The 13,975-nt window shown below is 38.6% G+C and overlaps 1 protein-coding gene across 1 annotated transcript in view; it reads left to right on the forward strand.

Annotated features, from left to right (window-relative positions):
• The first annotated feature begins 7,396 nt into the window (after nt 1–7,396).
• The window catches only part of ADAM28 (ADAM metallopeptidase domain 28), a 58,196-nt gene continuing 51,617 nt past the window's right edge, over nt 7,397–13,975 (forward strand). Inside the window, exon 1 of the mRNA XM_030879048.2 lies at nt 7,397–7,467. Coding sequence (XP_030734908.1) covers nt 7,416–7,467 — 52 coding nt within the window. The 5' untranslated portion in view covers nt 7,397–7,415. The remainder of the gene's footprint in view (nt 7,468–13,975) is intronic.

Here is a 13,975-nt window from a genome sequence, read left to right on the forward strand (position 1 = left end):
TCCACAATTGTGTGGGGCAACTCAGGGAATACTTCAGGATATGAGGACCAAAGACAGAGACCTCTGAATTAAATAGCATGTGGGAAAAGGGACTTTACGCTGGAGAGCAGGCTTTAGACAAGGTTTTAAGTTTGATTGAGAAGAGTTGATTTGAAGCAATATGAAGCTGCCACTTCCTTTAAATCTAGCTATCCTCCCATAGGATAGCAATGTGAGTGATAGCTAACCAAGTCAATGTGAACTAAGAACGTTAGTGCCTTTTTTGAAGCACCATCACTGTCCAGGGAGGGTTCAGAGCCTGTAAAAATACTTCTATATTATGGACCAGTTTTTCCATCCAGTGACAAAACAGTTGCAATAATAGACCAATCAGAATCCAGTTCTCAGTCTCTGCTTAATATCTTGATATCTTGAAAAGGCATGACGTACTTTCAGCTATGTAAATCTGTAAGAGTTTTGAATGATTTGGGGAATGGAAGGGTGTATACAGAGAAATATAATGGGTTTCCTGTTAAGTGAGTAATGGGGACTCAAGTGGGTTACTAAAAACTTTTCTAAAGTTAAAATATACATCAGAATTTTATGTTAATAGATAAAAGAATTTTTGCTCCAATTTTTTAATTTAAATTCATCCATTTAAAAAACATTAACGAATATTTATTGAGCATTTTCTAAAACATGCACAGCTCTAAGTGTTAGAGCTAACTTATTGAACCATTACTTGCTTCATGGAATTTACATTCAAGGGGAAGAGAGAAAGGCTTTAAAAATGAATAAACACACAAATACATAATGTAGAATGTTGGTGTGTAATAAGTGCAATGGAGAAAAATAAAACAGAAAGGGTATGAGTTGTGCTACAGAAAAGAAAAATGGAAATTTCTGATTAAGTTACACCTCATTGAGAAGGCAACCTTTTTTTTTTTTTTTTTTTTTTTTTTTGTTGCGGTACGCGGGCCTCTCACTGTTGTGGCCTCTCCTGCTGCGGAGCACAGGCTCCGGACACGCAGGCTCAGCGGCCATGGCTCACGGGCCCAGCTGCTCCGCGGCGTGTGGGACCTTCCCAGACCGGGGCACGAACCCGCGTCCCCTGCATCGGCAGGCGGACTCTCAACCACTGCGCCACCAAGGAAGCCCGAGAACGCAATCTTTGACCAAGTACTTGAACTAATCATCCAGGTACATATCTGAGGGAAGAGTATTTCAGGCAGAAGGAAGAGTCAAAGCAAACGCTGCGGCAAGCCTGTGCCTGATTATTCAAGGAATATGGAGTCATCCAGTGTGGCTTGATTAGAGTGAGCAAGAAGATGAGCTCAGACCAGAAGGGACTGAGGGGTGAGTGCCGAGTGTCGGAGTACAGGTCCTGTATAGCCTTGAAAGTCATTGTAATGGATGGAGTTGAGTTTAATTAGGGTGGTGAAGATTTTTCAGTCAGTCTGGATTTTCATGTGTAGGAAGACCATGAGGGGACGACCATAAGAAAACTTTCTCTACCTTTGATTGTAAATAAGAGGAATGAGATTTCCCTATGGGAGTTTACATGTGAAATCAACACATAATGAATCCAAACAGATATAAGCAGAATGCCTCCCTGGTCCCTTTGGAAAGGATTACTGTTTGACTAGGGGACCTTATCCATAAAAATAGAGTAGGGAGGGAAATTTGTAGTTAGACCAATCCAGGCTCTCTCTCTTTTTTTTTTTTTTTTTTTTGCCATATCAAAGCACACATATTATTGGATCTTAATTTTAGTTTTTATACCAGATGAAGGGTAGGGGAGAGTGTAGGTCAGCAGTGGAGCACAGAAAAACTAGAAGAATCACAGATATAAAGAAGGACAATGTCTATTCTCATTCCACCTGGAAGACAGTGTTCTGACAGCCCTATCTGCTTGTTAAGTACATCAGATTATGCAAATGATGCATCAGTTTGATTGGACTCAATAAATCTCTGTGATTAGCTACTGCTTTTTAATTTAGATACTGTGTGATGAGAGGAAAGGTCACTTCATGTTACAAAGAGCCTAATGCAATGTAGCAAGTCTTAAATAATAGCTAGTAATTCAGGGTGATTCAGGGTGAGAGGAGTTATTGGCTGATTATAACAGTAAAACTTAAGGTAAAATCTTATGTAAATATAGTACCTGAAAGGAGATAACAAAAACCTGTTGGCTTTCGTAAGTAAAAATGTATTTACAGAGCTTAAAAGCCAATAGCTTTCTTTCTTTGTGTTACACTATCTACTTACCATAGGTGGGAACATAAGTTGGAAGAGGAAACCTTAAGCTTTACCTTTGTTCTGGTTTTAGAAGACTAACAGCGCTTTTCTCTCTTTTCTTCTAAGACTCAGCTGCTCATGGCTTGTAGTTCAGGGGCTCTGCTTGTTTTTTGAGTGATCCTCCTTCAAATCACTAAATCAATGTGCAAACATATATTCATTAGCTCCTGTTTTCTAAGCACTCTGTTGGGGTCTTGAGGGTGCAATGATGACTAATATGTATCCTCAAGGAGAGCTCAGTTTAGGGGAGAATAGGTCTGTTCTGAAAAAATATTTTGATTTTTGTGTTTACTTTATATAATTTTTAAATTATAAAAATAATAGTAACCACTACTTAAATATTAAGAAATACAGGAAGAAAAGAGGTAAAAACATTCATCTTCCCAGCACATACAGAAACATCTCCCTAAATATTTGGGAATTTTTTTGCTTTTTTTTTTTTTTTTTACTCCAAATAGGTTTTTGAAATTTTTATGTAGTTGTGACCATTTTGTATATAAATTTGTGGCTTCAGTTTTGTTCCAATATTATAATGTTACAATTTCCCATAATATTAAATTTCATTGTAAGTGGTTTAATATTTTATTGAGTAGGTATGTAGTTGACTATATGCCCATCTTTTTATTTTTGGATATTTAGTTTTAGTTTTATTCCTTATAGATAATGTAATTAACATCTTGATGCATAAAACCCATTTTATATTTCAGACAATTTTCTTAGAGTGATTCTCAGTGGTTGAATTACTTGTTTAAAATAGAAAATATTTAAAAATCTTGAATTTGATGACCAGTCTGTCTTCCTTTAAACTCTAAGTTTGTATTTTTGTTTGTTCTGTTATAGGGATGTGATCCAATAAATTTTCAACATGTGTACAGTATGTGTATAGAGCAGGCAGAAGGAATGTATTCAGCCGTGTTAACGCCTGAGTTCCTTATGCTCTACAACATATCCTTTAATAGCGTCTCTGGAAGCTATTTAATTTACTCAGTGCCAGCTCTGTGTAGTTCATTTCTGGGCACAGGGAAGACAAAGGTGGTGCCTCAGTATTCACTGACCCCGTAGTGTGTCTTTGGGTTGAAGGAACGTTACCTCTCTGTCTGTTCCAGAAGCAATTTGTAAGAGCATAGCAGTGTAGGAATGTTTTAATTAAATAAAAACATATTGAAGAAAGATCCTACACCCAGTGGTCCCAAGATTTGTCACACATGCTCAGAAAAGATCAATACTGGGACTTCTCTGGGAGTCCAGTTGTTAAGACTCCGCACTTCTGCTGCAGGGGGCGCAGGTTCGATCCTGGTCAGGGAAGTAAGATCCCGCAAGCCGAGCGGCCAAAAAAAAAAAAAGAAAAGATCAATGTCAAGTCTTTGATAATTCAATGACACTTCCTTCTCTAGGTTCTAGGTTGTGGTGAAGATGATTCATGTTAATACAAAGCAACTAGCACATTCTAATCACACAGTAAACATTTGCTCCTTTCTCTCTTCCTGCTAAGAAGACTTTGCATCCCCTTGGTCTGAGTAGAGTCAAGTAGGTGGTGACTGAATAATCCTTTTCTCCCAGTTCCAATACTAACATCATTTGGTCTTTTTTCTACGTGATGTTCCTTGAACTAATCAGAATGGAAAGCAGAAAGAATAGTGAGAATTCTGGACTGAAAAGAGATTTTTGTGAAGTTCTTTTGAGGAAAAATACAGTCTTCCATGTGTGCTATTTCTCTTCGCCCTTAGTGAATAGGGACAGAGCTATAATGGTCCTGGGAGGTGAAACAGTGACAGTAAGATCTTCCTGGAGCTTCAGTGAGAACCCATCTTGGGCAGAGTTCAAGACCTGATCTCTCATTCAAATGATTTGATGATTCTAAATAATTACTGTTGAAGAAATTTTGAAAGCCTTGAATGACATAAACATACAGAGAACACAGCAGAACGATTATATTTATTAAATCAGATACAATCTATGAGTCTTAGTAACCTACCCATAATTGGGTCCTTTTTTTCCCATGATCCCACTCTCGGTTTTAGGTCCACTTCCTCCTAAGAGGTAAAGATAAGGTGTTTTAAACCTTGAACACCTCCCCTACCCATTTATCTATGTCTGTTTCTCCAGAAGTTTCTTTTTTGAGGTGTGCAGCAGGGAGGAAAACAAGAAGAGAGGGTGTCCTATTGTGGTACAGACACTGCTCCAAGAAACACTTCCCAAAGCATCAATGAAAAGGCAGAGCTCAAGACCAGATCCTCCCTGATACATTACATTGATCCTCATTGCCTGTCTCCTGCTTGGTGCTGTGGGGTCCTTTCACTATCAGCCTTTCCCAGCCAGCATCCCTAAAGGATTTTCTTTTTCTGATAATCATCTCCCAGTGGACTGTGGCCCTGAAGGATGGAGTAGGATCTGAGTAACTCCAACGCTACCAAAAAACAATCCTTCATAAGCTACACACTGCTGAAGTCCCTGCAAAAACTCCCTTAATACATCTGGACCTCAGTTTCTGCATATGTGACTTGGAGTTGTTGATACATACATCGAAAAATTTTAATAGGAACTAGCGACACCACATACAATGAACTTCAAATGGCATCAGGCGTATATTAAAGGGAAGGGGCTTTACAAGTGTCTTATACATTACAATGCATAGGAACTACACAATCTGGAACACCAGTTCAAAGTAGTAATGTTCTTACCTGTAACCAGATCAGATTTCATTCCTCACTATTTTTAATCAAATGATTAAAATGGATCATCTTGTTAGAATCCTCTCTTTAGGTGACATTTAACTAAGAGAAATTTGTGTAGAATAGAGGATAAAGTAAACATTTTACAAGCGCTTTTCAAATATATATTATCATTTGATCCTTATAAAGTCCAGTGAAGTAGAATGCTGGAAGTTATTTGCTACATGACTTTGGAACTTAACTTTCTCCATAATCAAGATTTAAGAGAAAGTTATATTCCCAGTGTAATAAAGCAAGTGGCAGAGTAAGAACTTGAACCTGTATTTTCCCACTCAAGTTCCTGTGCTGATATCACAACAACATCTTCCCATTCCCCCAGACACTCTTTGCTCCAAAAACACCAAAACATTACCAGCCATAAACTAATGTGTTTATCCTCCTCACTACTTCTCACAGTTGGTTCTTCATTGATCTCATTGTTCTTGCCTCCAGGAAGCCTTCCTTGCCCTGATAGGATTTCGGCATAGAGGTCACCTCTGACTTCTGACCGCTATGCCTAAATCTGTCATAGCACTAAACACAAGGTACTGTGATATACGGACAGTACTCACTTTGCACAACTTCATGGTAACTGTTCTTGCCTATCTGCCTCACCAGACTGCAGGCATCTCAAAGGAAATGATTGTGTTTTCAGCCACGACCTCAGTGTCCTACGCATAAGATACTAATGAATGTGTACAGAATTAATGGAGAAAAGCCATGTAATCATTTAAAAGCAGATGTATTCTTTCTGTTCCCTGAAAAAAACAAACCAGTAGAACTTGGATGGAAGAGACAAGACACCTGTGAGATTCCCAATCCTGATGGCTGAAATGTTCAATAACTAGATTAAAAAAGTCCCTTATGCTTGTTGGCCAATATGTGTATTATCATTTAGAGATATCCCTTTTCATTGCAATCACTAGTATAAGAATGTGCTCAGAATCCGTAAAATGATGCATAATTTTAGTGGACCAGGAATGGGTTTTGTAATAATACTTCAGGGTTTTTTAGTAGGAATTGTATATTTATTTCTCAACAGAAATATAACTGGGTGTATAAATCAACTGCATAAGTAGGAAGCATTAGAGTCTGTGACTAGGAGATCAGACAACACCAGGTCCAAATTCCACTCCTACCACTTGCTAGCTAGGTAACTGTGGGCGAGCTGCTTACCCTTTTTATTCTATAAAATGAGGAAAACTGAGTCTTAATCTTCTGAATTTTTTATCTTTTTAAACCCCAGTTTTTTTCATATACAAAATATGGGTAAGATGATATTTATCACACAGGAGTATCGTAAGAATCAATATGATAATTAGTATAAAGGACCTGGAACTTGGTAAGCAGCTCTAATTAATATTAGCTATACTGTGTGATATCTGGGCATGCCAGCTTAGACTCACTACCACCTGTGACAACTCCTGAAATTATCCTGGAAATTACATTTTTTGAGTCTTAAAGGCTTCCCCCTACCCCCTTCTTTTGGTTGTTATTGATGATACAAATACCCTTGGAGAGCTGAAAAACCTTGAGCTTATAGAGTCCTACATTCTTATTTCATGAGAGTTCAAGCTCCCTGAGATCGCCATTGTGGAAGAACAGGCTAAGGATACAAAATAATTGGAAAAGAGAGTTTTATATAATAATGGGATTGGATCAGAAATTGCTTCACTGAACCACATGTATATGTGAGAGGATAACCTTCTCAATAAATTTTTGCCAACATAGCAAATACATATACATGTATTTATTTATTTTGCTTTTTATTTTTTTAATTTTTATTTATTCACTTTTTTATTGAAGTATAGTTGCTTTACAGTGTTGTGTTAGTTTCAGGGATCCACAAAGTGATTCAGCTACATATATATATATACTTTTATATATACATGTATATATGTGTATATATATATTTACAAATATATATATACTTTTTCAGATTCTTTTCCCGTAGAGGTCCTTGCAGAACACTGAGTATAGTTCCCTGTGCTATACAGGAGGTCCTTGCTGGTTACCTGTTTTATATGTAGTAGTGTGTACATACACATATATTTATTATACACATAATAAATACACACATTTATCAAGCTACACTGAAGCCGTTATTGCAGTGGCTTATTGGAATATAGTATTTTCCTGGAAATGTACTACTTCTGAGTGGGGAATATGGGGAAGAAAGAAAGAGAAACAACAGCGTGGGATCAAGGGATCTTAGAGCCAGACTGCGGCCAGAACTTCCGCCTGCTGTGCCACTGTCACAGGACCAGAGCCCTGAGGTTGTGCAACACCTCTAGTAAACACTTGCTGAAGCAGAGACAACAATGAACCCTGAGGTTTCATTCTGTCTCACTTGAGAGGAAGGGACAGACCCAGTGCACGTCTGCTTGAGACAGAAGGACAGACACCAGGCTCCTGGGATCACCCAGCATGTGGCCAGGGCTTCTTTTGACAGCCACTCTCCTCCTTTCTCCACTTCCAGGTAGGTGTTTAACTCCTGTTCAGGTTCTGTTAAATACCCAGGGAACTGCTTGCTTTTCATCTTCTCCCAGTATTTTTTTTTTTTAACCAATTTTACTAACCAGTTGAGCTGGTTTAATTTGTTGTTTTGGGGGGCCCTGACTGATTTAAACACTCAGTGTAAAGGAGAGGCAAGCAGACTTCTTGAATCAATATTTACACGTCTGATCTGAGAACACTTAGAAATCAGAGGGGACATTTCATTCAGCATCATTTAAACAGTGACTGTGATCTTTGCATCAAAGAATGGAATGCACCCAGATCAACCTTGTCAGTTTTTAGAGCAGTTAAGATGAGGCAGGTTTGACTGGTTATTGTGGTACAGAAGGCTTCAGAAAGTATCTGTTATTATTATTGGGGCCAGTTCGATGCGTCCTATTCCTTTCAATCACATTTTTATATTTAGTCCTTTCATTATTGCTGATGATAAATATGATGAATTAGAAATAAGTAGTGGACCCATTTCATGTTTATAAAGCACTGTGATATTACTTGGTCAAAACAATGTTGCCGTTGAACTTATGTTGATCATTCACTTCCATTTTGCTGGTTAGATCAAACATTTGTCGACTGAAAAAAAAGAAAGCACAATGTGAGAGTTGTGAGTGAAGTTTTATTTGGGACAAAATGAGGACTATAGCCTGGGAGACAACTTCTCAGATAACTGTGAGGAACTGTGAGGAAGAAGTAGGGCAGGGAGATCAGTATTATGTGTTTTGGTGAAGGCGGTCCATGGACTCAAGCGTACATTTTGGCAGGAGGTTGCTGCTAGTCACGGTGAGCGGATGTCTCCATTAATAATTTTAGAGCTTTTCTAGATATGAGAAAATGCAAGAAATTGGGTTCATAACATCTTCTCCTAAAAGTATCTAATTATCTGAAGGTCTGTTCTGCCAGTTTTTCCCAGAGTACAGAGTGCCTCATTTCTGATCTTTGCTGGCCCTGAACTCCTGTTTCAGGCTGTGTATTGAAGGTCAACTACTGCAGTGGCTAGTGACTTCATTTTTTTTTTTTTTTTTTTTTTTGGCGTACGCGGCTCCGGACGCGCAGGCTCAGTGGCCATGGCTCACGGGCCCAGACGCTCCGCGGCATGTGGGATCTTCCCGGACCGGGGCATGAACCCGTGTCCCCTGCATCGGCAGGCGGACTCCCAACCACTGCGCCACCAGGGAAGCCCCAAGTGACTTCATTCTTGTAGTGCCAGATGGTGAGCAGCAATTTTTAGTTTAAGAATTCAAAAGTAGAGTAATATTCCTTCCTAATAATCAATTATATCTAGCATATCTCTCCATCTCTGATGAATTCTCCAGTTAGATTTTGGCTAAATTAGATTGGCTAACACATTTCCTTTGTTTATTTCTACTTCGAGAGCTTATTGAAATTCAGCACGTTAGCTTCAGTGCGTGAGACTCCTTCCCTGGTAAACCTTTTCCTGGGCTTTAGAATGTTTGCCGGGACCTAGAAATGGGAACACATTATCAACAAGAAGGATGGGGTTAGGTAGGGAAATATTCTCCTACCCCTTTTGCCCACACAGTACTTTGTCACTAAAAGCGACTTTCCTTTTACGCTGGTTCCTGATTTGTTTTTCAGACTTGGGAAAGTTTTAACTTAACATCTTTTGGTATAGAACTGTGCTAGGAATTTAAATTATTGACTTAAAATTCCTATTTTTTGAGTCAAAGTTAATAGAAATCTTCTTTCCCTACATTCTCCAAAAGTAGGATCACTGAACACTCTCTGGGACACTTTGCTTGGTTGAAAGAATTTTGCTTGGTTGAAAGAATTGTTTGTGTACTAGCCTTACCCAACAGCATAAAGATCAAGCAGGATCTGTTAACAGAATAACATAGCTACCAGTGCGGTCCACCCACATTATAGCCTTTTCGGTGAATTTGGGCGTACCAATTGATTCTGTTCTTCTGTCTTTGCATTCACATCATTTGCCCCAAGAGACAAAACATTTTTAGAGGTCATGTCTCAAAGTGTGACATCTCTGAATACTTGGTGAGAAGGGGACAGAGGTTCTGAAGTGGCTTTTGTGAGGATGGGGGGATGAACAGAAAGCTGCCTTCCCTTATCTTCCATCTGGAACAGAAAGCTGCCCCCTCTTTTTTATTTTCCATTGTATATTTTCAAGAATGTCTCCGTGAATCCGCCTGCCAATTCAGGGGACACAGGTTCGAGCCCTGGTCCGGTAGATCCCACATGCCGCAGAGCAACTAAGCCTGTGAGCCACAACTACTGAGCCGGTGTGCCGCTACTGAAGCCCACGAGCCTAGAGCCCGTGCCCCGCAACAAGAGAAGCCACGGCAATAAGAAGGCCATGCACCACAATGAAGAGTAGCCCCTGCTCACCACAACTAGAGAAAGCCCGTGTACAGCAACCAAGAACCAACGCAGCCAAAAAAAAAAAAAAAAAAAAAAAAGAATGTCTCCATGGTCCCTGAAATAACCCTGAAATGAAATACCCACTGAAATGTAAGACATAAAGCAATTTCCATTTTCCCATCTCCTCCTTTTTTTGTTTCTCTGCCCCCATCATCCAGAGAATAAGTATGTGCCCCTCCAACCATGAGTCCTGCCCAGTTCTTACATATGCGAAATTAAAACATGAGGTCAAATCAGGCCAACTGTTTGTAATGAGCTTTACAATCCCCTGAGAAAAATAACTTATAAGATTTCATTGTAGGAAAGGGAAAAAAATTTAAAGAATGTGACAGGTGCTTGGGGGTGAAGAAGTAAGGAAAAATTTCTTTACTTCAGCAGAATATCCAGGGGGTACAGTACTTTTTGAAATTATTTTATTTCAAATTGCAATTTCTTCCTGTCTTCATAAGTCGACTGGAAGACCCCAAAGAGTATACGTAATTTCATCTTTAGAGCCAAAGTGATAGACATAATTAGGATGTCTTTTTTCCTGTAGTGTTTGTACTCACTTTTACTGCATGAAGTTTAAAATCACCAGATAGTTTGATGGGGTAGCTTGATGGGGTACAGTGAATCCCAGAACTTAAGTCCATGTCATTGCATAAACCCTGATTCAGGGCTTCACATCATGTGTTTAGTTTGAAAAGACATTGCTTTCAACAGTTTTGAAAAGATTTGAAGAAAAATGGAAATATCAGTATTATGTACAAAGGGGCTAAACTCTAAAATGGCTCCAAACACATTAAAAAATAAAGTAGCCATCCAGACTAATGTCTAGTATATTAATCTTGTCAACAAGATTTAACTTTTCTAAAGACAGAGGGAGGGAGGCAGAGAGAGAAAGAGAGATAGAGGAAGGAAGAAAGAGAAAGAAAGAAAACGGTTGGAAGGAAGGATGAAGGGAGGGTGGAAGGAAGGTGAGAAGGTTCCAGATTAAACGAGAGTAAAGAGGGCTTCCCTGGTGGCGCAGTGGTTGAGAGTCCACCTGCCGATGCAGGGGACGCGGGTTCGTGCCCCGGTCCGGGAAGATCCCACATGCCGCGGAGCGGCTGGGCCCGTGAGCCATGGCCGCTGAGCCTGCGCGTCCGGAGCCTGTGCTCCGCAACGGGAGAGGCCACAAACATGAAAACTAGATAAAATACCTGACCCTAGAGTGGATTCTGCACTGGAATGGGGAAAATGCTATAAAGGATATTATTTGGTCAATTGACAAAACTGGAATACTGATGGTAGATTAGATAAAAGCACTGGCTCAGTGTTAAATTTCTTAAATTTGAGAGCTGTGCTATGGCTGTGTAAGAGAATATTCTTGTACTTAGGAAATACTCAAGTTTGTAGGGGTAAAGAACCATGATGTATGTAGTGTAACTCATCCTCAAATGGTTAGAAAACATTGTGTGTATGTGTATGTATATGTATATACATATGTATGTGTATATACACATATGTATATATGTGAGACTGAGAATATTCAAAATCTCAGTGACAACAGCCTCAAAATATTGATGGCTTACAAGAATACTTTGTCACTACATGAACGTGTAGGGTAAATCTGTGAATTAGGTAAATCTGGGTGAAGGATATAAAGACGTTATTTGTACTATTCCTATTCTTGCAATTCTTGTATACATTTGAAATTATTGCCAAATAAAAAGTGTTTAAAAGTACCCCCCCCAAAGATTTCACTTTTCTAAAACTAATAAACAGTGAAAATAATGATCTAACCCAAAGCCAAATAACAGTTTTCTTTTTCTTGATCCGGTTTTGCTCGTCAAAACTAATCCATCCTGTGAGTTCTGTGGGAGAGAGAAAAGCAAGTATTAAAGTGAATTAGTAGAAACATATTGTGTTTCATCTCAGATTTGTGTAATCCCTGGATGATAGTTAGTTGTGTTTGTTCCACAGGCCTTAAAATGATTAGTGTGCTGTCATACAGCTGGGAGGAGACGGCAGCATCACACCTTAGGATGATGAGCCAAACAACACTTAGGTCTGTTGCCTCTCTTTAACTGCTGTATAATTTGTTGTATCTCAAATCTCATTCTTTCAGGGCCTTCTTGGTTTCAGAAAAAGAAGGGCCATTAAGGGAAATTCTATCTGTTTTCTTTAGAGAATGTACCCTGTTGTAAGAATGTGAAAAGCTGGAAATCTGTTCACTTCACACTGAAGAAAGTGAGAGGTTGCTGGAGGCGTTTTAAAAAATATCCTGGTTTAGTTTATTCATTGATTTGTTTTGGTTGCCATTTGGAAGTGCTTGGCCATCAAACAAAGAGTTGGAAAGAAATTTCTCCACTGATTTACATGCTTAGACTCCATATTTCATAGTCAGTTGGGAAACATTAGCATTTAGATACTAACTAGAGGCATGGAGACCAATGTGTATATCAGAGAAAACTTGTGTTGGTTGGATTGGCCTGTCCCCTTCTCACCACTTCTGAAGGGCAGCATGTGAGTGTTATCCCTTTCTGCTTTTATTAAAAGAATTAGTTGGGTAGTTATTATTTTATGAACTGAGGGCAGCTTAGACTAATATTTCCCATCAGAATAATGTGTGTTTCATACAGCATTTTTAGAAGAGTTACTCTGGTTGCAATGTTGGTGAATATATGGCTTCATGAGCTCCATATTAATGGGACTAATTGCACTGATTGAACACAGTCCACCAGACAGCATGCGGGTGCCTTATGGTGTACTTAGAGAGTAACAGGAGACTGTACGGAATTGCTACCATCAGTTAATTTCTGGCAAGAGTAATTTTCTTACTCTTGGCATCTTATTATTTTGAAATAATTATGATAATTAGGAAAATTTTCACTCGATGGAAAGAAAATGACTGATTTACTGTTCCTTTAGGCTTTTGAACCTCGCTTATTGTTTTAAAACTAACATTATTATTTTCCTCTACCAAAAATTAATTAAATAGAAATAAAAGATGCCCAGTGATTAGCTCTATAACAGCAAGAAGTAAGTGACTGAGGGAACTTGTGATGTAATTCTTGAAGTGTGACTATGTAATGAGACATGTTATCACAAGGTTCTGATTAGAACATTATTGAAATGACCGTCACCTATTCAGAGAGATCATTGGAGATTCTGTATTTATTTGCATAAAGTTGTAGACTACTTGAACTGTTCTTCAAGATCATTTAATCTGCCCCCTCTTTTCACAATTAAAAAACCCAAACTAAACCCAAAGTTAATGTAGTCTAGTGTTGACGCCACGGCTTTAAGTGTTTCTGAATTATTTTTAACAGTAAATCTTGAGCCAGTGAAAGAAATGCCATTTCATCTCTTTAACACTCCATTTTTGACCCAGTGAGCTTTTAGCAAATTTAATCACTTTTTCTATTCTTCAAAGTTAGATATGCAAATGGCTCTTGAATGGTCAGAAGAATGAAAGCCATCCTAAAATGATAAAAGAAAATTGACATCACTAGGAATCTTGAAAAGTTTCTACTTTAGTTTCTGAAGAAACTTTGAAAAAATAAGCATTTATTCTCTGGAACATCACTGGGATAAGTGTACATTCATGCAAAGTGACTAATGAAAAATACTGTTTTATTTGCTAAAAGATCAACCCCATCACATAAATTTATGTTATCATAGAATTTAGGTTTGCCTATTTTAATGAGCTAGAATTACCCTCTAGTCATTTAAAGCCTTTCCAGTTCTAGTTAGGAAACTGCTGGGTTGGGGCCATCCTGTGGACCCCTGTTCCCTTGTACCTACATTCTCTGTGGATCTGCAGCCCCTTAACCTCTAAAGAGCTGGTCTGTTGACATTTCCTCAGGCACTTCTTTATACAGAGCAGGGACTGGACCATGTGGGCAAATAAAAAAGAAAATAGAAAATTCAGCATCAGCTTTGGGAAAACTGAATTTCTCTAAAAAAAATAACTTCTAGAAACAACATTGAAATGAGAATTCAAGATGCCAGTAGTAGGTTGAATCTTTCCAATTCTCTTTCAATATAACTGCAGGTTCAGAAGTTTTCCTTCCAGGCCAGTCCTAGTGTTCTAATTGTCTGCTTCTCCAGGTTTC

This window comes from Globicephala melas, chromosome 6, assembly GCF_963455315.2.
Source record: "Globicephala melas chromosome 6, mGloMel1.2, whole genome shotgun sequence".
In the NCBI taxonomy this organism is placed as follows: domain Eukaryota; kingdom Metazoa; phylum Chordata; class Mammalia; order Artiodactyla; family Delphinidae; genus Globicephala; species Globicephala melas.